At 50.9% G+C, this 26,241-nt stretch overlaps 2 protein-coding genes across 2 annotated transcripts; both read right to left on the bottom strand.

The window, feature by feature from the left end:
* Positions 1–8,042: 8,042 nt before the first annotated feature.
* Gja4 (gap junction protein alpha 4) lies at positions 8,043–10,717 on the bottom strand. Its single transcript, XM_026393422.2, has 2 exons — positions 10,651–10,717; positions 8,043–9,549 (listed from the first exon to the last, which is right to left on the bottom strand). The coding sequence occupies exon 2, from the start codon at positions 9,531–9,533 to the stop codon at positions 8,529–8,531; it is 1,005 nt and encodes a 334-aa protein (XP_026249207.1). The 5' UTR covers positions 9,534–9,549; positions 10,651–10,717; the 3' UTR covers positions 8,043–8,528.
* A 7,366-nt stretch (positions 10,718–18,083) lies between these two features.
* On the bottom strand, positions 18,084–18,890 carry Gjb3 (gap junction protein beta 3). Its single transcript, XM_026393479.2, has one exon. The coding sequence runs from the start codon at positions 18,888–18,890 to the stop codon at positions 18,084–18,086; it is 807 nt and encodes a 268-aa protein (XP_026249264.1).
* Between the last annotated feature and the right edge of the window lie 7,351 nt (positions 18,891–26,241).

Raw genomic sequence — 26,241 nt, 5'->3', positions numbered from 1 at the left:
GCTTAGTAATAGCTTAGTGGCTTCCTACTTGAAAAAAGCTCAGGGGTTTTAGTTGAAAACAATCTCATTATATCACCAAACTAGCCTAACCCTGATTACAAAACATCTCCACGTGGCACCCACAGAAGCCAAGGAACAGTTTTATTTCATGCTTTTGGTTGTAGCACAAACAGAATGAAGATATATCATGTGAAGAAATAAGGCAGTCTGAACATTTAATTCCAATAGGCATTCCTTTTTTTTTTTTTTTTGGTGAGGAAATACAAATTACTAAGATACATTCATGAAGAAGAAAACTTGAATAGACAATTTTTTGCCAAACAATTTTTGAAAAAAGGCACCAAGTCCAGCTGGCTTTATAGGCATATTTGTTAAAACCTTCCAGGAATCATGGCATTAAAACAATTGCAGGCCTGTGTATAGAATTCCAGGCTTAAAATCAGGTTTCTGGAAATCCTGAGGGCTTTGTTCCATTGTTTGATAGCTTTCAATATTGTTGCAAAGCCTGATGCTATTCTGAGTCCTGAGATTGTACATGGAACCATGGGCTCGCTCTCGGAACATGTAGGCACATCTCTGTCTCTGGTGTTCTGAAACTCTTCAATAGGGTGGACCTCTGTTCATCCCTTGGCACTTAGTGGCCTCCCAATCTGGAAACAATTGAATTTTCTTTGATTACTTACACTCCTGATATTTTCTGTCTCCTTCTCTGGAACTCCTGCTAGTTGGACCTCCTTTACTCATCCTTTGATCATTTTTAATCTTTTTTTTCCCTAATGTCTCTATCTTTAATGTTTTACTCTAGCTTTTGGGACTTGCATAACTAACTTCCAATCTATCTACTGAAGTTTTTGATTCTGCTATCCTGTCTTTACTTTCCAATAACTTGTTTTGTCATTGTTCTCTACGTGTTTTGTGGAATCTCATCTTCTTATTTCATGGATGCAAGGACCCTCTTTTATCCTGAATAAAACATTGAGTTTAAAAAATTCTCCATGCAAAATCTCTCCTTCCTCTGGACAGCTTTATTCTGCTTATTTCAGGCTCTCTCAGATAAGATGGTTTTCTCAAAAGCCTGAGATCCTCAGTTGTGAGCTCATCTTTAAGAGTCACTAGGGCTGAAAATGTGGTCCAATGGTAGAGTGCTTGTCTAGCAGGCACAAGGCCCTGAGTTCTACCGCAGAACTACTCACCCCACCCCCTCAAGAAAGAATCACTAAAATCTGTTTAACTAAGACCGAACTGTAACTGGACATGTTGGTGCACTCCAGAAATCCCAGTGATGTGGGAAGCTGAGGAGGGAGGATTGAAAGTTTGAGGCCAGTCTCCAGTCTCAGCAACTTAGCAAGGCCCTAAGATCATGTCTCAAAATAAAAAAATAAAATGAGGGGTTGGGGTTGTGGCTCAGTGGTAAAGTGCCTCTGGGTTTAATCCTCACTCAACGCCCCCCTCCAAAAAAAAAAAAAAAAAAAAAAGAGTGATTTGGGTGATAATGATATGTCATTATTGGTTTATTGGTCATGATAAATAAATGTACCCCTCTTGTGGGGGGTATTGATAGAGAGGCTGTGCATGTGTAGGGCAAGGGATATAAGGAAAAACTCAATCTTTTGCTATGAGCTCTAAACAAGACTATTAAACAAACAAACAAAAATTAAACATTGTATTGGAGGTTCTAACCAGTGCAGTAAGGCAAATAAAAATTAAGTTAATGAAGGAAAAAAAAAAGAGCTTTTTGGACACTGTGTAAATGATTGGGACCTTCTGATTAGGATCAACACAGTCTGATTATTCAGTTATTTACTTCCTTGGGGGGACTCCCAGGCCACTTGTGTTTATCTTTTCTGTGGGTCTGTCAGATTCCACTGAGAAGACTCTTGTGAACACCTGTCTGAAGAAAAAAAATGTATATATCCATAGCTATCTATCTATCTATCCATCTATCTTTGGCTTCTAGGACTCTCAAGAAAAGGAAAAGGAGAATGTCTTCTACCAGGTATTTATTAAGGTATCTTACAAAGCTACAGCAATGAAAACTGATATTATAAAATGATAGCTCAAAGGAACACAATAATTGGTAGACAATTTTATGTATGAAAGTCTAGTATATATACTGTGAGGTCTATATGCTGCTATATACTATATATATCACAGATGAGTGTAGAAAGGATTACCCAATAAGTACTGCTGAGACACAGGATTTATTGGTTCTTTGTCTTGTGAATTCAAAGAATGAGATCCACTGACACTAAGATGAGAGTAAAGTAACAGGATTTATTAAGTAGAAAGAAAGGAGCGCTCACCCAGGGGCAGGGTGTCAAGACAGGGTTGCCACCAAGTGGCTGTCGTCTAGGGGTTTATATGATAATGTTAGAGGGGAACTGAGATCCTCAATTGTGTGCTCATCTTTAAGAGTCACTAGGGCTGAAAATGTGGTCCAATGGTAGAGTGAAAATCATATGAAAATCATAGCCTGAAGTTTTTTTGGGGGGTGTATAGGGGAATGAATTCAGGGGCACTCGACCACTGAGCCACATCCTCAGCCCTATTTTGCATTTTATTTAGAGACAGAGTCTCACCGAGTTGCTTAGCACCTCACTTTTGCTGAGGCTGGCTTTGAATTTGAGATCCTCCTGTCTCAGCCTCCTGAGCCACTGGGATTACAGGTGTGCGCCACTGTGCCCAGACTTGGGCTGGAGATTTTTTAAAGAAGTGGGGGTCTCTGAGTCCAGTCACACCAGGGCACTTGTGTTCATGGGTCCCCAGTCCAATCAGGATGTTGATCACGTGCTGCTTTGCTTCAGGGACTGGCTCAGGGTTCTGGTGCAGACTTTCAGGCCCCAGTGGAGTCACTGGTTACTAGCTGTCTACTCTATTTATAAACTGGGGGTGGGGGGCGCTTAATCCTGCTGCCTAACACATTTCTATCTCCTGCTGTCACTGCTAGACTCTTAATTTTTTAATTAATTAATTTTTTTGGTGGTACTGAGGATGGGAACCATGGCCTCATGCATGCTAGCCAAGTGCTCGACCACTGAACACCTTCCCCCGCCCAATCATGGGTTATTTGCAGGGTAAATTTAGCACTTCACTTTACATTGTATGCTAAAATTAATGTAGAGTGGAAGGCTAAAGCATACTATTTGTGGAAAGGGAAAAATTGATAAATTTGACCACATAGAAATTATAAATTTCTGCAGACAAAATAACACACTGAGAAATTTTTTAATAATATGCCAGATAAAGGGTTGATATCTTCCCTGCCTTCGCCCACTTGGTGTGCTATAACAAAACGCCACAAATTATGTGGTTTATAAACAAAACACTAACACTTATTTTTTTTTCCCCCTCTGTTCTGGAGGCTTGGAAGTCCAAGTTGAAGACACTGGCAAATTTGATGTCTAGTGAGGGCCTGCTTCCTCTTTGAGCTTTCTGATGTCTTCACATGGTGGAAGGGGTGAACCATTTCAGTTCAGTTCTTTTCTTTTTTAAAATAAGGGCATTAATTCCATTTGTGAAGGGTTCACTTCCATGACTTAGCCCACCTGCCAAAGGTCCCACCTCCCAATACCAATAATCTCTCAGGATTAGGACTTCAACATGTGAATTTTGGAAAGACATATTCAGACCATAGCATTCTGTCTATAAAGAACATGTACAAAATGATCAGAAAGCACTAAAACCTGCTAGAAAATGGGGAAAGATATATACATATATCTATATAAAAGAAAAAGCAAGTGTCGAAGCCTTATGTTAAAATATTAACCCTCATTAGTAATCAAGGTGATGATTACTAATGAAATTAGTAATAAAAGGTGATACCATTTTTTCTTGCTGTTTAATAATAATTAAAAGTTATAATAATGCTTAGCATGCACTAGACTCCAGCATTGAGAATAAATTTAAAAAGCTAGTACAAGTGCCTTAAAATGAGGACTTTCATACAATACCATTGAACAAGTGATTTTTTTTTCTTGGTAGTACATACCGAAAACAACCCTGAGCAATAAATACATCAAGCCCCTTTCTTTTTCTTTTTTTGTTCCAGGGATTGAACTCAGGATCACTTAACCACTGAGCCACATCCCCAGCCCTGTTTTGTATTTTATTTAGAGACAGAGTCTGGCTGAATTGCTCAGAGTCTCTCTAAGTTGCTGAGGCTGGCTTTGAATTCGCAATCCTCTTGCTTAGCCTCCAGAGCTGCTGGGATCACAGGCATGAGCCACTGAAACTGGCCTCAAGCCCCTTTCTTCTTCAGAACCTTGGAAAATGTTCCTTCTGCTTGGAACACTCTTCCCCAGCTTTCCCTAGATCACCCCGCCTCACCCTTCAGGTGTGAAAGCTCATCTCCTCCAGGCAGGCTTCCACCACCTCCAGGCTAGATCAGATCCTCTTTCTTTAATTTTCTATCCAGCAGTGTTCTGGAGAAGCAAATGGCGGGGGGCAGGTGGGGGCTGAAATCTCGCCATTCAGTGTTTAAACTTCCACTGAACTCCTCTATATTTGTTAATTGAGCTCCTGTCCTCATCTACATGGTGTTTCCTCAGCCTGAGATAATCTTATCCTTTCTAGAGAATAAACTTCCATCCTTCCACGGTGAGGGGGTGGTCACCTCTGATGGAGCAGGGACTTGGGCATAACTGCATTAGGTCAGCCCTCCTCTTTTTATAGCTCCACCTCCGTTTCCCCTGGGGGAGTTGGAGCCCTCACTCTTATCTTGGGCTTGTTCTTCTCTGTGTTTCTGGATGTCTACAATGAATCACTTTCACCATCAGAAAAAAAATATCCTAAAATTTTTTAAAAAGTCCCTAAATTTTAAAAGGTAAGAAATTTTAAAATTTCTTTGACCCAGTGATTTCATTTCTTGGAATCTCTCTCTTTTAGGGAAATGGAAACTTGGAAAACATTTATGTACAGGGCAATTACATCACAGTACAATTTATTGTAGAAGCTCATAAGATTTTATCATCAGTTACTTAACCATGACCTCAACCTTAGATTTTTAGAATATAACTAATGATCTAGGAATGAAAGATGACTGGAAGGAATGACTTTAGAACGTCACATCACGTTTAAAATCTAGAAAAATAATTCCATATAAGAAAAATAGAGAGAAATTAAAAGGTTAATGTCATCCCAGATTGCATGAAGAGAGGGAGAGGTTTTGGGTTTCGAGGTGTAATCTGGATTCTGATCACCTGGAGAATGGCGTCCAGCACATAGGGGAGGGTGACGCATGTTAAGAAGAAAGAGGACAAACAGCAGGTGGGTCAGAGACTTCTGGAAATAAGGGTCAGCTGAGGGGATGGGAGGAGCAGGGCCTCTGGTGTTACTGCATGTGCCTGCAGGGCCTAGCGGAAGGACAGAACAGCTGAGTGTCACGTGGCTCCTGGGGTCAGACCAAGGCTGTCTGCAGAAGCTTAAAGGTGGAGAAAGATGTTGGGGCAATCCTATGTTGGAAGCCTCTTCCGGAAAGCATGCACAGTCAGGCGAGGTTGGTGTGAAAAGGACATGAAGGACCCCAGACAAGGGCTCTTGAGGTCAGTGGTAGAACCGTGGGGTCAGGCACCCAGCGGCCAGTGAGCAGCATATTAGATGGGGAAGAAGTTCAGACATCACCCGGCCCAGAAGCTCTCTGCCGTTCATGACGTTTGTGACGTCCACATGCTCCCAAGGGCCATAGATAAGATGACCTTGGGTTATGCAAAATTCCCAGTGCACTTTATATAACCCCGTGCCTTTATTTTCTACTCAAGAAGGCAATGTAAATTCAAGTGCCTAGAATTCATCTTTTTATAGAAATAACCTTGAATCTGTTCTGATTCATAAAAAACAACACATCACTCATGAGCTTCAGATCAATGATTTGTATACAGCACTCCTGTACCCAATTGCTGTTTCTCACACAGACGTTTTGTTCACAACAGGGAAACCGAGGCCTAGAGAATGGAAAGAACCACAGTCCAGTGAGTCCGAGAGGTGGGAGGTGGGGGCCAGGTCTCCTGTCTCCAGATGGTGGATCTTTCTGGGACTGAGAACCACCTGCTATTAACTTAGGTTTGGGTGGTAGTCAGGGATAGGCCAGTGAGAGGAAGGAGAAGCAAGGGAAGAAGTGAGACCTGCACCTCCTGTTCCATCCAGTCCACACCACCAAGCAGGTGCCTGAGTCTCACACATACTGACCGTTCTCAGCCTCCCTGACCAGGGCTTAGAGGTGGGGGTGGGGCAGGGAGGGGTGGAGACAGACACACAGGGAGAATGTCATATGAAGATGGAGGGGGAGATGGAGTGATGCTTCTAGAAGCCAAGAAAAGCTGAAAGAAACTACCAGAATTTAGGAGAGAGGCATGGAACAGATTGTGCCTCTAGGAACCAGCCTTTCAGACACCTTGATCTTGGCCTTCCAGCCTCCAGAACTGTGAGAGAACAGATTTTCCCCATTCCAGCCACCAGCTTGTGGTACTGTTACATCAGCTCGAGTGGGCTCTGAGTGCCTTCTACCAGTAGAAGGCACTCAGAACCACTCTTCCCTGCAGAAGTCTTCCTACCATCCTGGCCCTCCCCAAACCATAATGTCCCACCCTACCACACTGTCCTCACCTTAAACCAAGTCTACTTGCCTGTGGGTTTGTGTGACCACCAGTCGAGGTCCCAATTTCAATCTTGCGGAAGGTCCAAGTCCTGAGCCTCAGCCTGACCCCACGCACAACACCAAACTCAGAGCTGGTGAGCTTTGAGGGGTGGGTAGGGTGTCCTCTTTTCTCTCTTAAATCTTCCTGCTACTTTCCAAACTAGGACAGGTAGGGGAAACCAGAAACTCAGGCTCCCAGGGCCCTCGGGTAGGGCTGGCTCCAAGACACCAACTTCTAGCTCACAGCCTCTGGCTGAGGGATTCTATTGAAGAGGGCCTCCCAGCCTTTTCCAATGTATGCATTGCCTCGTTTCTGCCCAATTTAACTTAACCCCCATTTTACAATCAGAACTAATGCTGTGTGGGGCTTCAGTGGGGCTTCTGGGGAACACAAGTATCTCCTTGGCACTATCTTGCTGAGAAAGGCATGTATTGAATAGTGGTCCAGATCCTGAGAGGGAGAGACTAGAGCTAGAGAAGTCAGGGAGGGCTTCTCAGAGGTGTTTTTAGCCTTGCTGAGAAGTGTGAATTGATTTACTGCTTGACTATCATGAGCCAGGGTCAGGCATATTCTATTTTCTCATCATAATGAGTCAGGCAATGTGATCTGCATTTAGATATGAGAAAACTGAGAGGAGTGAAATTGTTGGATTATATATGTTGGGGGCAGCATTCACATTCAGGACCCTCTGATGCCAAAGCTCATCTTCCTTTTCCTTCTGCACTGGGGCTTTTACCTTTTCCAGGTCTACTAGTGTTTAAAGAACCGTGGGCTCTGGAAGTGTGGGGCAAGGATTGTCCAGGCTGCCGTGGTCTGATCTCCCTGGGTGTGTGGGTGCATGGAGGACGGCTAAGATGCAGACCCTTCAGCTGCTCCTTCCGGAGGGTGGACTAGAGAAGGCCAAGGCAGGAAGGACAAGCAAAGTAACCCTCCCTTCCCAAACCCCCCGGGGTCCGGGATCAGGCAGGACAGATGCAGGGTGCATGGGAAGCATTTGAATTGGGCTGTGGAGGGCGTGGCTGGTGGGCACACTTGGGAAGCAAAGTGTCCAGTTGGAAGCAACACTGCAGGTGGCAGTGTGGCTGGGGCCGAATAGGAAAAGACACTGCTTTGGCCACCAGTTGATGGGCCTGTTGATTACCAGGGTCCCAAATGGGCTGAGGCAGTGGGATGAAGAGAAGAGGCCAGTGCCTGGGACGTTTCAAAAGGCAGAAAGTTAGGACCCAGGGCTACTAGGAGGCAGGACACAGGAGCTTGAGGTCTAAGGTACTGGCTGGAGTTGAGGCTGAAGAGACAAAGAAAGTTTGTGCAGGACTGAAGAAAAAAAAAAAAAAAGTCCCAGGCAAAGTAATAGTCCCCTCCCGAAGCGCATCAGGACAGCATCGATACACACCTCAGTTGTGGCCAAGTCCCATTTATTTTAGAAGTACAAATAGTGGAACTAGGAAAGAGTGACAAAAATAAGGCACTAGTCTCCTGGACAGGGCCAGAGCCAGCACAGGTTCTGTCTGACTGTGTGATCAAGGCTGACCCAGCAGCCTCCATTAGCCTTTTCCTGTGAGGAGAGGTTGAGAGGACAACCTAGGTAAAGGCCACTCTTCCAGAAGGGTAGGTGTAGAACAAGGTGGCTCTGGGTCCCTCCAGATAGGTGAAAAGGCCCACAACACCCTTGTCCAAAAGCACCTGGGCTGGCTCTGTCTGTGCCCAGGAGTGTGGAAGCCATAGGGCCCTCTGGTCACCAGGAAGACCCCAGGAAACCAAGAACTACCTGCAGTGGGGCCCCCTGGCCAGACAGTATCCTCATCCCGGCCATCTCTGCAGAGCCCTGGAGAGGGGGCCTCCACAGCAGTCGGATTTCTCAGGACCCCTCTTTTGAATGTCATAAGTCTCAAGCCCCTACACATACTGTTTCTTGGAAGAACAGGTGCTGGGGCGACTGGGGGATTTCCTTCCAGTCTGGGGAGGTGGGTCCAGGAAGAGCGGCGGGGGGTTGGAGGAAGCCAGTCTTTCCTCAGTGGTCAAGTTGGCCCAGTTTTGCTCAGTGGACGAGAGCCCATTGTAGGTGGGGCATGGTGGCGATGAGGGCCCCTCACCCATGGGGAGGTAGAAGAACACCTGTTCAGGGTAAGGGTCTGAGGAGGTGCCCTGGGCGGGGGTTGTGTCCCGGCCTTGCTGCGCCCTTATCCCCCGGCTGAGGCAGCGGCACAGCAGGTACGCCAACTCCAGCAGGTTGAGCACCAGGGAGATCACTCCAACCACCAGCATGAAGATGATGAAGATGGTCTTCTCCGTGGGGCGGGAGACGTAGCAGTCCACGAAGTGGGGACAGGGTGCACGCTGGCACACAAACACAGGCTCCATGGTCCAGCCGTAAAGGCGCCACTGGCCATAGAGAAAGCCTGCCTCTAGCATGCTCTTGCACAGCACGCTGGCCACATAGGTGCCCATCAGCGCCCCACGGATCCGCAGGCGACCATCCTCTGCCACGGAGATCTTGGCCATCTGACGTTCTACGGCTGCCAGAGCCCGCTCCACGTGTGGGTCCTTGACTGGCAGGGCCCGCAGCTCACCCTCCTTCTGCCGCAGCCGTTCTTCTCTCCGGGACAGGTAAATGACGTGGCCCAGGTAAACCAGGGTGGGCGTGCTGACAAAGAGGAACTGCAGCACCCAGTAGCGCACATGGGAGATGGGGAAGGCCTGGTCGTAGCAGACGTTGGTGCAGCCCGGCTGGGCCGTGTTACACTGGAAATCTGACTGCTCATCGCCCCACACGGACTCTCCAGCCAGGCCCAGGATGAGGATGCGGAAGATGAAGAGCACTGTCAGCCAGATCTTGCCCACCACAGTCGAGTGCTCCTGGACCTGGTCTAGCAACTTCTCAAGGAAGCCCCAGTCACCCATGGCTCGCGGCCTCTGTCTGTGGGGAGACAGAGCAAATCAGCATGGCAACGGAGCATTCTACTCAGTCTGACCTAGCAACAAGCCTCGTGTGTGTGTGTGTGTGTGTGTGTGTGTGTGTGTATGAATGGAGTGTGGTCCTCCCATGTCCATTCTACCTGCAAGGAGACTCAGGCTCAGCAAGGAGTCAGGGCCCGAAGCAGAGCTTTGTGATGATGGCTGCTAAGTTGTATGCCCTTGTTTTACTTATCTGAATGGCAGGGGCAAGGGGTATTCATGTATTTGTGCCTGCTTGTCCCCACCCAGAGCCCCAGGATGACCCCAGGAGATCTGGATTGAGTTGAAGCTCCTTTGCCTATGGGATCAGAAAATTTGAGGAATTTATCCAAGGTTACACAGCTGTGCTCTACCCTTCCTCCCTCTTGCCCAAGGCTGGCTATTCCCAGATAGAAGGGTGGGTGAGTGGTGGGTGGTAGAGGTGTTAATTTCAGATTCTTAGGGGGCTCAGATTCTCAGGCTCCCCCCACCCCCCACCCCCGCTGGCCTCACTGTACTCTGGGCTTGCAGTGGGGGTGGGGAACAGACCTGAGTGAGGTTTTAGAAACTGAAGGGGGCTTCCCGCATTAACTTCACCTGGCAACAATAGTGAGCACCTGCCACTTAAATAGGGCTACTTGGTCCTGTCCTCTCCTCTGCCCTATCTCTCCCCTGACCTCCAAAGCTGCTTCTGTCAAATTTTAGACTTTTGAAAGGAATTGTCTTTGCAGGGTGGAGACACAGGTCTCAAAGTTCCCAGAACATTTAGGGGGAAGGAAGGTGGGGGGGAGAGAAGAGGGAGTGCCTCTTCCCGGGGGCAAAGCTGTTGAGCGCCAGGCTCTGGAACCAGACCAGGGTTCAAATCTCCCCTCCTTCTTACTAACCGGCTGAGCACCTCCGTGTCCCCTCCCGTCAGGATTCAGTGAAGGAAGGGGGAAGCCGCTCTTGGTGCGCAGCCTGGCCAGAGGCAGGCAAGGTGTGCGCTGCCTGCCTGTGTAGCTGGGATCGCGGCGGGCGCCCCGCAGCAACCCCCAGCCCCTAGCTGTGGCTGGACCCGTGTCACACATCCCCTGCCCCGACTCACCGCCTGCCAGCCTGCCGGGCCCGCCCAGTTGGAGGTGGGGGACGATGGCCTTAACGGCGCCCGCGGGAGCCCTGCTGGACCGAGCTGGCCGCAGGCGCCTTAAATAGCGCCGAGGGGGCGGGGTGGGGGCAGGAAACGCCACCGGAGGGCGGCGGGCGCTGGGGAGGCGGGGCGGGACTGGGAGGGGAAGACTCCCTGAGCTCACCCCTGGAGGTGGCACTGTGAGTTGGGGGACCACAGAGGGCTAAATCCTCTTCCCCTCTGCTGCCTCTGGCCATCGAATTCCCGATGGCAAATTCTGCGCCTGTTTCTTTGGCCATGGGATGGGAGTTCAAGGCCAGGAGCTTTTAGGGTGGCTGAATTTGCAAGGATTATATTAAGAATTTGCGGATCTGCGCAGCCTGCTGAGAGGCTGTGAGGGATGGGCCGTGGAGACCACTTATTAGGTGGCGGTGGTATGGCCAGGATTTGGCAATCAAGGCTCATTAGGACATGGGAACCGTATGGGAGGGAGGGGTTTTACTCCAGACTTCCTAGAGTCGGAGGTGGATCTGGGAGTCTACACCTAGCTCATGATCTTCCCGAGGTCTCAACCATCTCTGTTCCTGGGCGAATTTACAGAATCAGGGCACTAAGCAATTCCCTGGAGGCCCTTGAGATTGGGAGTGGGGGGGTACCTCCTGCCCATTAGGTTGCCTCTAAGCAGGAGGGGGCATCAAAGAAATTAAAGGGAGAGGCAGAGCACATGGTCATTTATTCAGGCTTCCTGTGTGGATTAATGAACATTAATAAGATCCATGAGGATTAAGTGCACTGCTGGAGAAACCATGAGAAACCAGACTGACCTGGTCTCTGGGTCCAGTTCTCACGGCTGGTGCAGAAATTGAGCGCATCAGTCCTTGGGTGACGGTAGCTGGGAAGTCACGGGACTTGGTTAGGAACTTTTCCTGGAGGAGACTGCGGGTAGCCAGGTGGAGCAGAAGAGCCCTCCAGGGCAGGGGGGAGGGACCGGCACTGTGAGGTTTGAGACGGTGTCTCTGTTCCCAGAGTTGCTTAAGCCCTAGTTCTTCAGTTTCTGCCTCTACAGAAGAGGCTAGTAATAGGACCTAAGGTGCAGGGTTGATGGTGGATCCAATTTAAGCACTCTGTGCCTGAATAGTACATACAAACGAGTGTCTAAAACACTGTGATAAGAACTTTGTGATGAGAAGGTCCTGCGGGGTGGTCTCTGAGGGGGCAGAAAAGGCAGGAAGCTCAGGGACAGCCTCAGAGGCTCGTTGTGTCTGTCTGGGACAGCAAGTGTGTAGGCTCAGACCTCAGAACTCCAGCAATGGCTGCCCCTGGGGTTCAGGCTGAGCTGGCTTTCCCTTCTAGGCCCTTCTCTCAGGGCCAGGCAAAGCCAAGACTCCTGGGATTCCAGGGCGGACAACTGCGCCCACTTAGTTCTGACCCTTGAGGGCATGGGAATGGAGGCCCCTAGAGACTGGCTCTCTCCACCCGCCACGCCTCCCTGCCTCTGCTCCAGTGTTCTTTGCTTCGGCTGTGCCTGGCTCTCCTGAGGCCTTCCTAACCCCATGGAAGGGGAAGGAGGGGAAAGTGGGTGAATGGGAGTGATGTCAAAGCTGCCCTCATCCTGCTCTGACCCCTTCCTTAGGGGTCCCAGAGGTCAGGGCTTCAGTAACCTGGTCCCTTCCCCAGAGGAAGAAGGAGCTGGAACCAGCCAAAACAACACTGTCCAGAACTGTGGACATTTCTGGAAGGAAACATTCCTAGAACACCACATGTCCTCCTTGCCTCTGGCCCTCCCAACTCTCCAGCAGCCTCCCAACTAGTCTCTTCCACTTAGCCTCCACCCTTGCCTAGAACTGACCATAATGTTACCTGGTTTAAATCTTTTCCCTGCTCCCCCACTGTCTTCCAGGTGAGGCTTATGTTCTCCCCCATCCAGGCCTCGACCCCTTCTCCATTTCCACTCCTTTCCCTCATGCCCTCCGTTGCCCAGGCACATCTAATTATTTGAGTTTCTCTGTGACCGCTTGTCTTCGTCCATGCTGTTCCTACTGCCTGGAGCACCCTCACATGCGGGTCCCTGCTGAGATAGAAGAAGATAGGCAGTGGAGAGGAGGGAAGGGATGGTAAAGGTCGACGGGAGGGCAGACATGAGAACAGCCATTTTAACATGCTCCAACATGTACTTCCGGCCTGCACTCTCGAATGTGGAACAATTGAAATATCAAGAACCAATCAAGATAAATAGACTGTGGGAGATATATATAATATTACTCAGCCTTAAAGAAGAATGAAATGATAGCATTTGCTGGTAAATGGATGGAACTGGAGAACGTCATGCTAAGTGAAATAAGCCAATCCCCAAAGAACCAAAGGCCAAATGTTTTCTCTGATATGTGGATGATAATTCACAATAAGGTAACGGTGGTGGGGAAGAATAGAGGACTAGATAGAGGGGAGCGAAGGGAGGGGAAGGAGCATACGGGTAGGAAGGATAGCTGAATTGGACCTCATGACCCTATGTGCATATATGATTACATGACCTGTGTGACTTTACATCATGTATAACCAGATGAACGGGAAATTATACTGCATTTATGTATGATGTGTCAAAAATGCATTCTCCTTTGTCCTGTATCACTAATTAGAACAACAACAGCAAAAGAACCAATCAGGAAGAGCTCATCAACTTCATATGTGCCTTCCAAAGGAGGAGCTGTAAGACTTAGATGGCGATCTTCCTTCTCCCAGGTGCACTGTGCTTAGTTCTGAGTATTTCTTTCACCTTCCTTTAAAAAAAAAATTCCTGCTCACTCGCTTCCCTTGTTTGCAGTGTTCATTCGTTGATCCTGGGGAACATGAACTTGATCCTGACTCCTTCCGGAAGATTCCCAGTCTTTCGGGTGTTTGCTCAGATGTCACTTTTCCCAGCAATCTGCTCGCTCGCTGCCCCTGGGTTAGGTGTACCTGTGTGTGCTCAGTGGCTCAGGTACTGCCTGTGGTCCATTGCTGCTGTTTTTTTTTTTTTTTAATTGTGGTTAAAACATAAAATTTGCCATCTTAAAAATTTTAATTGCACCAGGTACAAAATTATAGGCTCCTGCCTATAATCCCAGTAGTTAGGGAAGCTGAGGCAGGAGGATCCCAAGTTCAAAGCCAGCCTCAGCAATTTAGCAAGTCCCTAAGCAACTGAGTGAGACCCTATCTCAAAATAAAAAAAAAAAATAAGAGGGGCTGGGGATGTGGCTCAGTGGTTAAGCCTCCCATCCCCCACCCCAGGCTTCAATCCCTGGTACCAAAAAAAAAAAAAAAAATCACATTCCAATGATATTGAGTATATTCACATTGTTGTGCAACAGATCTCCAGATCCTTTCATTTTGCAAGACTGAAATTCTATACCCATCAAACAACTCCTTTTTCTTTATACTGCTCCCATTAGATTGTGAGCCCCTTGAGGGCAGGTGGCCAGGTCTCACTTATATCCCAGCACCTAGCAGCACACCACACAACAGATATATACTGAGCACCTCCCAGGTGCAGTGGCATTGTCCTAGACACTCTCCTAGACACTGGAGACCTAACAGGAGACCCACACAAATCCCCGTCCTTAAGGAGTTCACATTCAGGCTGGGGGACGACAAATAAAATTGGGACATGTTAGTGATCTGTGCTAAGGGTCAGGTAAAAAGGCTTGAAAGTGCAAGGTTGGCTAGTTTCACCCTCAGAAGAGACGAGAGATTTGCACTAAGCAGCAGACGTGGGAGGTGAGCTGTGAAGGAAGAGAGGAAGCGTTGTGGCTCTTTGGGGAACTGAACATGCAAAAGCCCTGAGGCAGGAGATTGTCCTGCTTGAGGAACAGCCAAGATGTGGTTGGAGTGGGTGATCAAGGAGAGGTGAGGACAGAAAAGCACTTGTGGAGTGGAGGCAGTGGAGGCTGGGTGGGGCAGATCTTGTAGGCCTTGCGTAAATAAGAGGCCTTTGTAGGTTTTATCTAGCTTAGATTTTGACAGGATCCCCCTGGCTACTGGGCTAGGAAGAGACTATGAGGGTGGGTGGCAAATGGACATCTCCCACTCTTTGCCCAGCATGGAGTCTGGTCAGCTGGCCTCCAACGGCTAGCACTTTCAAGTCTGCTTCTGCTGTCCAGGTGGCCCAGTGCTTCTTGGGCTGAGCTTGGGCAATAATGGAGCCCTGGGGTGGTTAAGGGCCCAGCCATTTCTGCCTAGTGCAGGACGCGTCATGGCCAGTCTTAGCTTCAGAGCTCCTGTGGTGGATCTTGTGGCTCTCTCCTGCTCTCCGTTTCCCATCTGCAGGGGTAACTCCCCAGCACTCTCTCTGCACTCCCCACCTCTTCTCAGAATCTGCCTCCCAGAGTCAGGGCAGGCAGCAGAGAGATGGAAGCCACAATCCAGGTGAGAGGTGACAGGGTGTCTTATTCAGGTTGGTCCCTATAACAGAGTTCCAGAGCCTGGGCAGCTTGAACAAAGCCACTTTTTTCCTACAGATCTGGAGACTGGAAATCTGAGATTGGGTACCAGCATGGTTGGGTTCTTGGTAAGGCCCCTCTTCATGGTCTGCAGATGGTGACCTTCTCATTGGATCCTCTCTCGTGATAAGGGCACTAAACTCACTCAAGAGGGCTCCACCTTCATGACCTGATCATTTCCCAAAGTCCCTACTGCTTAATACATCACACTGGAGGACAGGATTTCAACATATGGCATTGGGGGAGAGGTACGAGTTCGGTCCATACAAGGGATTTTGACCAGGTGAATGCAAACAAAACGATCTCCAGTTTACCTTGGGCTGCAGGGTGGCCGTGACTGTGTGCAGTAGACGTGGACTTACAGACTATGTGCCGTCTCCATCCATCATATGCACAATTCAGGGAGACTTGCAGTGAATCCTGGTATGGTGGGGGACAGGGAGGTAGAGGTGTATTCTCAGAAGAGAACACCAAAAGGGACATGAGAGCCACCTTGTGGTGACAGTGAGTCCCTTGTGGGGATTCTGGTGAACAGTAGCCCCACACATGCTGGATGAAATCAGTGAGCGGCTTTGCTCAGAACAGCTCTCAGGCCAAAGATGGGATGTGCAAAGCTGGAATGTTCCTTCCTTTGTGGTCTTGGCCTGCATCCTGGAGAAATGTGGCCAGGACTGCAAGTTCAGCCCATGTCGAGCCCTGAGGTCCTACTCAGAGGGCCAATTATGTTTTCTGGTTGCTTTGGCTTCCAGGCCACCCTTGACCAGGCAGCTGGAACCACCCAGGAAGATACTGGAATTCACAGCAGCACGTAGGCGAAAAAGATCATGCCTCCCAGAGACTTTATGACCCTCTAGTCCTGACCTACCAAGTAGCCTGAGCATCAGGCAGAGATGTTCCTGAGCACTGGCACACACCGGTATTTATGGGACACATCATGCTTATGTTTCACCCACAGTGTCTCCTTTGATCCCTATAACAATTCTACTGGTATGCACTGTCCCAAGTGCTGTGTTGAGTAGTCCCCCTGCCCCTGAGAGCTACACTCCACCCCACTGTGCCTGGGAGCTTGACCTGTATTGGCTGTTTCACAGGCTCCCTTCCCCTCTGATTTCTCCTGGGTCAGTGGGAGCCACTGGCAGGCGAACAGGAGGTGGGAGAGCAGGAGGGATTTGTCTGGTTGCTGTCGTGGGATGCATCTCTTAGCTGCTGGCTGATGTTACCCTGCTGCTAGCCCCAAGGTACTGCAGTATCCCTTGTGGGTTCCCTTAGTCATGTCCACACCTTTGAAAACAGTCTTTCTTGGAAACTCCTTAAAGCTACTCGGTTTGAATGGACCATCTGTTTTCTGCTGGGACCCAATTCCTTTTTGTATGGATGCCAAGACTGAGGTCCTGAGAGCGCAGTCCAAGGTTAGTTAGGGCGGTGAACCTGTGCTTGTGAAGAGGTAACGATCAGTCCTGGGGGTGTGGTGAACGTTGTAGCCCAGCCCTGGGCCCTTTAAACTCAGCTGGCTCATCCACCTGCCAGGGCCACATGGGACAGCAAAGGTGAGCCACAGCCTGTCTCCACAGTGCCCTGGCCTCTGCTTGCACTGGCTCTGGCTTTTCTGGCTCCTGACCTTGGCCTTGATGGTCACTAAATGTTCCTCTGGGGTGGTTTATCCTTGTACCCTCTTTTGCTTCCTATTCCGGTCTAGCCTGGGATGTTGGTGTCCTCTGAATGCCCTGTCAGTCAACGCTGGAAGTGGGGCTGTGAGCCATCGTGGGGGGGGGGGGCAGGGCAGGTGAGTTTTTTCTGTGTCCCTCGGGATCTGAGCCCCTTGGGCTCGGGTCCTACTCCCCTATGCAGTCTCAGAGTCCTGGTAAGGTCTGGTGAGGGGGAAATGGAAGGGGCTGAATGAACTGCTGGGCGAGGCTTGGACTGCATGCAGGCTGTTATGAGAGTGTGAACAGCAGGGATTGTGTGTACTCAGGGTGGGGATGCAGGTTGTGATGGCAGTGATTGGGTGACAAGGGAGGAGGGAGTGTGGTTCGCCTAATGAAAAGTGCAGTGATTGTGTGTCTTCAGGGCAGAGTCTGATTCTGAAGGTTAGAGGAGCGGTTGTAGAGGGAGGACAGCGCCCTCTTGTGTCCACGGCTAGAATACCAACATGTGTATCAGGTTCCCTGGCTCCAGCCTGTCAACCCCAGCTCTGCCTGACCCCAGCCATCTCCACCCTAGCTTCACCCACCAGCCACGCGGCTCTTCCCTGCTGTCAGGGAGCTGTGAGTGGCAGTACCAAGCATGGAGCCAATCTGTATAAAATACAGCTTTATTGATTTCAAGGAGCTGCCTTGCGGGTGTTCCTACTGGCACATCCACCTGAGTTCCTGGGGACAGAGGGCACCAGGCTGAACACCTGGGGAGGGAGGAAGACAAGAGCACCGCTGACTGAGGCTGGAGGAAGGTTTGGGGGCAGGGGGCTGCTGCTGAGGGAGGAGGGTCCCTGGGTGTCTAGAGCTGTTGCCTCTTCCCACACCCCCTGCAGACTTCCGGTGCTGGAGGAGACCTTCCCACCTGTGGAGCCTGGTGTGCCCAGCCTGGGGCAAACATCTCTCCTCTGGCGGCACCCAGGCCACCATCTCTCCTCTGGGGAGCATGCCTCACCCCTCTAGTGCTATTCCCTTAGGGAAGCCTGGCTTGACTGTCCCCTTAGGGGTCACGAAGGAGCCCCGCTCCCCGGCATGCTTATGTTAGGTTCATTTGCTTGTTTAAATGTCTGCCTCCTCCGTGGGGGTGTGCAGTGTGAGCTATATCCAGGTGGACAGCACAGTACCCAGCAGCAAAAATAACTGCCCCAAATGAAACTGGAGAGCTTGGTGAGTTCAAAGTGGGAGTTCCCAGCACCTACAGGACCTCTTCACCATGCAGCCCCTCTCACCTCACCCCCAGACATGGTCAGATGGGGGTCAGTTTGGGTGCCGAAGCCTGCAGCGTGTCATCGTCTGGGTTGGGACCCAGCTCTCTGGCCTCCACCAACTTGTGGTGGCAGCGGCAGGTGGAGGCCCGGCTGCTGGAGGATGGGAGGGTCCTTGTGGGTTTGTTCTTGCGCAGGCCTCGAAGGATCCTGTGGAAGATGAGGTAGCAGATCTCACAGATGGTGAGTACGATGCAGACGGCGGAGGCGCCCACCATGAAGTAGGTGAAGACCTTCTTCTCGGTGGGCCGTGCGATGTAGCAGTCCACGGTGTTGGGGCAGGGCGCCACGCTGACACACTGCACCAGGCGCGGCATGCTGAAGCCATGCCAGAGCGTGTGCAGCATGTACAGGAAGAGGAACTCGATGATGAGCTTGAAGATGAGGCTGAACAGGTAGGTCCACCACAGGCCCCCGTGCTTCTTGCCAGTATTGCTGTACAGCCTGGCACACTGGTCCCCGTGCTTCTGGCGGTGCCGCCGCTCCCGCTCCTCCCGGTAGGCAACGTGCAGGATGACCAGCAGCGAGGGGCAGGTGACGAAGATGAGCTGCAGGGCCCACAGGCGGATGTTGGAGATGGGAAAGAAGTAGTCATAGCACACGTTGGTGCAGCCAGGCTGCTTGGTGTTGCAGTCAAAGTCCTTCTGCTCGTCACCCCAGACGCGCTCTGCGGCCACCACGTACACCAGCAACCGGAAGACGAATACCACCGACAGCCAGATGCGCCCAAATGCTGTGGAGTACTTGTTCACGCCACTCAGGAGGCCCTGGAGCGTCTTCCAGTCCATGGTGCCTGGTGGGGACAAGGGGGACTGTGCCCACCTGAGGGAATGATTGGAAAAATTGTCATGTTAATGAATCAGTCACATTTATTGAACATTTACTAGGTGCCAGGCATTGTTCTGTAGTCTTTATGTAGACAGACAAGTTCAATCATCACAGTGTTCCTTTGAGATTGGGACTATTATTCCTCCCGTATTATTCCTCCCTTTCCAATAGGAAACTGAGATACAACGAGAAGTAACCTGCTCACAGTCAGAGCTAGTAAGATAGCAGAAGGGAATGTGTGCTTGTTGCCAACAGTGACCATTCACTGAGCATTTACTATGAGCCACGTATGAAGCTAACCACCCCGTGTGCAGAAGCTCACTTAATCCTATAATGACCCCACAGGGCAGATAGACTCTGCTCCCCATTTACAGATGAAAAGCTGGTAATCAAATGACATAAAATTGCAAGGCACACACTACATGGTAAATGTTCATGAAATGCCAGCTATTTATTACTGTGAAGGGCCGAGAGGTCAAGTCCCTCACTTAAGCCTGACTCAAGGCCAGGCTGTCCTGCTAGGGCCTGTGCTCTCCACCTTTCCCCTCCCTCTGTGCTGCACACCTGCCTGTCACCTTGTTCATGCCTTCACATCAGCCTATGAAGTTGGGGTTTATGAGCCCCAATCTCTGGAGAGGAAACGAAGTCTGGGAGAGGAGTCAGAGCCTCCAAGGTCTCCTGGCCAGTGGGTAGTGACGATAGAAACCATTTTGGGTTGACGATGGAAACCATTTTGGGTTGAGTGCACATGGAGGGTTATGGCTTTGCTCCTGGAAGGTCACCAGATCCAGGGACTCTGTAGAGACAATCCCCTCCTCCCCATGCTGGGCCTGGGGAAGTCCTGGCCACCCTGAGCCATGCTGGTTGCCAGGGCTTCGTGGTGAGGTGTGCTTTGGTCTATCCTTAAATCACACATCCTTCTCCCAGCCCTGGAGTGACTCACAGGGTGTGGCTGGGTGAGTCACTGAGTGTACCTTGTATCCGTGGCACGCTGCCATGGGTGTGAGAGCTGACACCTCTTCAGGTGCTTGTGTGGACCTGCATGCACTTGTGAGCGCCTTGGAGCTGGGCCTGTGCTCTGAGCATGTGTGGGCCACTGCCTTGCTCTGAGCCACCGTACTCTTGTCTACATCACTGCCTCGGCCGCCTCACTGGCCTTGAGGCTACTGCTTGTGCGCCCCTGAGTCCATTCAGTCACACTCATGCCACCGGCTTAGAACCCCCACTAGCTTCTCACTGTTTGGAACTGAACCCCGGATTCGACATCTTCACTGTCTTCTCCCACTCGCTTGCTCTGCCTCTCCCTGCTCCGGCTGCACTGAGGCCTCTGGCCGTTACATTGATTCCTCTGCCTGGAATGCTCTTCCTCCAGAACCCCACATAGCTGGACCCTTCTCATTTACCTCTGCTCAAACATTAGGACCTCTTAGGACTCCCTTGGATCTGAACCTGTCTCCAGTCGCTCTGCTCCTGCCCCCTTTCGTTTCTTCACAGTTCTTAATCACCACTTGAAATTCAAGTATTTATCATTTTTTTGTTTGTTTGTTCATATTTATTGTCTGGCGCCCCAGTTAAAATGTCAACTCCGTTTTGTTCAGGGCTTCATGGTTAGTGCCTAGTGCCTGGTATACAGTAGGCACTCACTAAATGCTCAGTGGGCAAACAAGTGAATGCTGAGTTCTCAGAGAGGGGGTGGGAAGGCTCAGCAGGAGCTGCGTGGGCCTGGACAGGAGAAGGAGGGTGCGGACCCCTTCCCTACATCACCCTCCTGACCGCCTGCCCCTTGGAAGCACAATCTCCCACAGCTGGGGTGACTGAGAAGACCTCAAGTCTGGAGACCCTCCTCTGTGCCCCACTCCCATCTCCCCAAGCCTGGCCTTTGGGGAGGACTGTGAACCATGCAGTGACCATAAAGTCGTGCCTGCAGTCAGACCTCAGCTCTGCCATTGACTAGCTGAAAGCCGCCCAAGAGTTCTCTAATGTAATTGGCTTCTTTACCTCCAAAGGGAAAGAAGTCCTATTTTCTTGGACTGTTGTAAGAATCCCAAGAGAAGGTTCCCTCCCCTGATCGCCACTCACCTGGGGAGAGTTCAGGAGGCTGAGGTGGAGAGGGGAGCATCACCTGCAACCCCGGGAGAAGAGGAGCCCCAAGAGCTGCTTCCACCTGAAGCCCTCCACCGCTGCCCCCTGGGCCCCCACCTTCACCTCCAGGTGCTCAGGCCCATCCCGCCTGCCAGACACACCCGAGGGAGGCAACTCAAGGGGAAAGAATTTCCCTCTCAGACCAAGCTGCGGACTGGCGGATCCGGTTCTGGACCCCTGCAGTCCCCCACCACTAGCTCCCAGCACAGTCTCCTGAGTGCCTACTGATCCCAGCTCCGGGGATGGGACCGCGTCCAGCTTTTGCTGGCCACCCCTACGATGCCCTTCCCTTCCCACCCGTTTCCCTTCATTCCGGGCAGCTCGGGAGCTTGTGGTTCTGGGGTGGTGGTGTCTGTCCAGCAACCTTCCAGCATCTGGAACGGTCACCCCGCCAAGAACCGAGGCGCGAGCAGGCATCGGCAGGTTGGGGTGTCTCTCCCTCTGCCGCCTGTTCGCTTCCTGCCCCCAGCCCCGCTGCAGGGGAGCGCACGGGAGCACTCCCACCCCCGGGGACCGCCCCTGTCCCGCTCTTACCGTCAGCAGCACCGCCACCTTGGGGCCTGGCCCCGCGTCCCCGAGGCCAACAGCAGAGGAGGCCCGAGGGAGGACCAGCGCAGCTCTGAGGCACGCGGCGGGCTGACCCGGGTGGGCGGGGAGGGAGAGTCCAAGGTCGAGGAGGGAGGGTCCAAGGTGGAGGAGGGAGGGTCCAAGGTCGAGGAGGGAGGGTCCAAGGTCTAGGAGGGAGGGTCCAGGGTCGGGGGCGGAGCCCCCGCCGCCCGCGGGTTCTAATCCCTGCGCCGCACGCGCCCCGGGCACGCTCCCGAGGAGCTCGCGGCTCGGCCCGGCCTCGGTTTGCTCACCCGTGGAATGGGGGCGTCGGTGGCCATGGGCAGGGCTGTGACAAAGGCGCCAATGAGATTCGAGGCGTGAGGCCCTCGGCAAACTGTTAAGCGCCGCGGCCGTGGGACAGGCTGCAATCTTGACTCGCCCCCGCGCGGTACCACGGATTCTGTGCCAGTGCCCTGCCCATCCTGGTCCCCGCCCGGCGCAAGGCCCCAACCCTGCGTGAGGACACTCCAGGAAGCCGGCTCCCGCCTCCCCCGGCCCCCACCCCCCCACGGGTCCCCGATGACAGCGTGGACGGAGCCAGGTGCACTTTGGAGGGCCACAGTGGGGGCCAGACTGTGCCCTCGGCGGAAGGGCTGCGGGGAGACCTATGCCTGCAAGGGAGATGTGGGGGGTGAAGGCGGGATGGAGAGGTCTTTGCCTGGAGTTACGTCAAGGGGCAGAGCCTGTCCCCTGGTCAGATCTGTGCCCTGCACCCTCTGGTGAGAGTCAGGGGCCTGTGGCTGAGTGGCACCTCTCCTGGGCTCTGGGAACAAAAATGCTTTGTCTTATTGACTTATTGCTATGATGAGGAACCTGACAAGAGCCCATGGTGTCCCAGGCTCCTTGGGAACCCCCTGGCTTACGGACTAAGGGAATCCCTGAATCTTAGTCACCCTGAGTCACCCTCAGGCCTGAGTCCTCCCTGTCTGGACAGAGATGGCTGCCACTATGGGAACGGCACATCGCATTTGTCCTGGATTTGCACTGGTTTATGCCTGCGGTCCTGGCATAATTAACAGCACCACTTTGTAATTTAAAAAATGGCCCCTGGGCTGGGGAAGTGTGGCAGTGGCAGACTGCTTGCTTGGCATGCATGAAGCCCTGGGTCCCATCATCAGCACCGGAAAACAAAACAAAACAGGAAAAAAACCCTCCTAAGTAATGCATCAACTATGGTCCCCCTGCCACTTCTCATTTTGTGAGAGAACTACCCTAAATTGGCTGCCCAGAAACATCTCTGTGCCAGGCTCTGCCCCACAGGCCTTATTTCATCCTCTCAGCATGCACACTAGGCAGGTGTGATTCTTCCTGCTTCTGTGAGTGAGAAAACTGACACACAGAGAAGTTGGGTGACTTGCTCAGGGTCACACTGGTAATAAGTAACAGAGCCAGCTTGGGGGTCTCAGCAGGGTTGAGGACCTGTATATAGGCCACCTTTTACTCGCTGTGGCCATGACCCTGAAAATCTCTGCTGAGATCCGACAGTGGCTGGTCTGGGTGGTGGTTCTGTGCCGATGTGTTTGAGGGTGTGTGGGTGTGATGGTGGGGGTACCATGACTTTGCCACCTGCTGCCTGTCTCCTGTTGCTCTGCTCCGTTTCAAAGCTTGCTTCCCACCTCCTTACCTCCTAGCCCCGTTCCAACTCATCGGAACAATGTTCCTGTCCCTACTGCATTACTAAAAACAGCTTGTCAAGGCCACCATGAATCTCCATGATGCCAACCCTGACAGCCATGTCTCAGTCTCCATCTTCTTTGACCTTCAGAAGCACCTGAAAAAACTGGCCCCTCCTTTCTTCTCAGAGCATTTTCTTTCCCAGGCTTCCTTGACACCCGTTCCTGATGTCCTCACACCTGGGCACCTTCATGTCCTGGGCTCTAGGTGGGCAAGTCCCAGGACCTTTCTCTCTCTCAGGTGAGCTCCGGGGACTTTAACTCCCATTTGTCCACTGATGATGTGCACGTTTCCAGGGCCAGACCTGAGCGGCGAGGGCTGCCCTCTTCATGTTTTTCCTTCCTGAGTCATCTGTGCGTATTCAACTATGGCAACAGCCTTCATCTAATCTATGGAAGGATGCCAGGAAGGTAAGTGGGCACTTTGCCTTTTTCATTTGAAAAATATTGGACATTTCCCTTACCTGTAGGTAAAGAGCAGATTCTTCTTCTTCTCCTCCTCCTTCTTCCTCCTCCTCCTCCTCTTCTTCTTTTTGTAAAAGAACTAAATAGTATTTTTTCTATAATCTATTTAATCAGTCCTCTTTTAATGAAAATTAAGGCTGTTTTTAGTCTTCCTTTCTATCTCAAACACCATTGCAACAAATATCCTTGAATAAACATTGAATTCATTAAAAATTTTGTTTATAGGATACTTTCCTAGCAGTGGAACTTTTGGGTTGAAGGTATAGGCTCATTTAAAAATTTGGACGTGAGAATTCTTGTTTCTCTATACCCTTGTCACTGTAGTGTTCCCAAACTTTACGATTATTGCTGGTGGTACTTCATTATACTTTTATTTTACATTTTTCCTATCATGGAGTGAGATTGAACATCTTTTCATACATTTAAAAGCCATTTTCGTTTATTTTCCTGTGAATTGTTCTTTGTCCATTTATAATTAGATGGTTGCCTTTTTATTATTGATTTCCTAGGAGCTCTTTTTTTTTTTTAAGAGAGGGGGGAGAGAGAGAGAGAGAGAGAGAGAGAGAGAGAGAGAGAGAGAGAGAAAGAGAATTTTATTATTTATTTTTTAGTTATCGGCGGACACAACATCTTTGTTGGTATGTGGTGCTGAGGATCGAACCTGGGCCGCACACATGCCAGGCGAGCGCGCTACCGCTTGAGCCACATCCCCAGCCCCCCTAGGAGCTCTTTATATATTAAGGAAACCAGTCCTCTGTCTGAGATAGGAATAGAATTTCCCCTCTCCAGTTTGACATTTATATTTTAAGTTATATACAGAGTTTTTATCAAGCAGAATAAAACATTTTTATGTCGTCAAATACATTAATCTTTTTTTTTTAATGCCCTCTGGGTTTGGTCTTATTTAGAAATGCCTTTGCCACTCTGAGAATATTTAAATAAAAATGTCTCCCATGGTTTCTTCTAGTGATACAAACCGCATCATGTCACTCCCCTATGAAAACCTTGCAGTGACTTCTCATTACCTTTAGATCAGTACCCACTCTCCTGAGGTTGGCCTATAAGGTTGCAAATGACCTAGTCTCTCCTCACCTCCGGTCACACGCCATCCCTATGATGACTCTCCAGTCTCAGTGGCTTTCTTTCTGTTCCTCCAACAAGCTGTGCTGCCCTTTGCCTTTGCTGTTCTCTTGGTCTGGACTGTGCTTTCCCGACTCTTTTTTTTTTTTTTTTTTTTTTAAAGAGAGAGTGAGAGAGGAGAGAGAGAGAGAGAGAGAGAGAGAGAGAGAGAGAGAGAGAGAGAATTTTTAATATTTATTATTTAGTTCTCGGCGGACACAACATCTTTGTTGGTATGTGGTGCTGAGGATTGAACCCCGGGCCGCACACATGCCAGGCGAGCGCGCTACCGCTTGAGCCACATCCCCAGCCCCAGCTTTCCCGACTCTTGACCAGGCAGGTTCCTCTGGTCACCCTGTCCAAAGCCTCCTCGCCCCCTTCCTCAGCACTGCCCCAGCAGCACTCTTCCTGGTTCTCACAGAGGACCCCCAGGAGCAGAGGCTCAGGGCTCAGGTCTCTGCGGCCTCTCCCAGGCCTTGGGGTGCAGCAGACACTGTTCCTATTTGTAAAGTAAATGTGCAGAAAGTTGAGTGTGGGGGAGACGGTGTGTTTCTGGCGTTAGTGTGGACGGTATGAGTGGGTGTGTTTGGATGTGTGCGGTTGGGGAGGTTATGTGTGCGTGTGTGTGTGGCTGTGTGTGAGGCGGTGGTGTGTAGGGTGTGTGTGTGTGTGCATGCGCACTTGAGTTACTCTGCTCTAGTGACCTGGTGACTTCACTGCATAGGTCCTGTTAATCTGACCCTGCCAGAGGCTGCCCTTTCCTCCTGTGATCAGGAGGTACCTCCAAAACTGGCCTTTGCTTTGGGGGGAATGAGCAGGGAGAGCTCCCCATTCCTCAGAGAGGCTCTGAGGACTTGAAGCCTCACCCTAGATTTCTGCTCCTTGAGAAGGGGACTGTGTGGGAGGCCATCTAGGCCATCCCCCTGCCTCAGGGCAAGATTGTGTTGCGCCAGGGCTTGGCAGCTGCCTCTGCCACCTCCACGCCCCTTAGGCCATACACCTGCCATCTGGGGGTGGTAGGCCCTAAGCCACTGCATCTCTTCCGGCCCAGGCCCTGGTCCAGTCTCGTCTTTCTCCCAGGCTGCCCCTCTGTCTTTGCCCTGGCCTTGGGCAGGGGTTTCCGGGATGGGCAGGACCTCCTCTGGGGTTGCCCTTGTGTTCCTGCATCTGCAGCAGAGGCCTGAAGACTGCTTTATGCCTTGGTCAGAGAGATGGGACAGGGAGAAGCCACCAGGAAGTCAGGTGTGAAGGGATGCGGCTGTCTACTCCTGCCTGGGGTGGCAGACGGGAGGAAGCCAAGTCC

This window comes from Urocitellus parryii, chromosome 11 (assembly GCF_045843805.1).
Source record: "Urocitellus parryii isolate mUroPar1 chromosome 11, mUroPar1.hap1, whole genome shotgun sequence".
Classification (NCBI taxonomy): domain Eukaryota; kingdom Metazoa; phylum Chordata; class Mammalia; order Rodentia; family Sciuridae; genus Urocitellus; species Urocitellus parryii.
Note: the sequence above shows the minus strand (reverse complement) of the source record. Positions and strands in the feature narration are given on the sequence as shown.

What these genes read in the sequence shown, in the direction of transcription:
- Gjb3 (XM_026393479.2), bottom strand. Translation starts at nt 18,890, where the DNA reads ATGGACTGGAAGACGCTCCAGGGCCTCCTGAGTGGCGTGAACAAGTAC.
- Gja4 (XM_026393422.2), bottom strand. Translation starts at nt 9,533, where the DNA reads ATGGGTGACTGGGGCTTCCTTGAGAAGTTGCTAGACCAGGTCCAGGAG.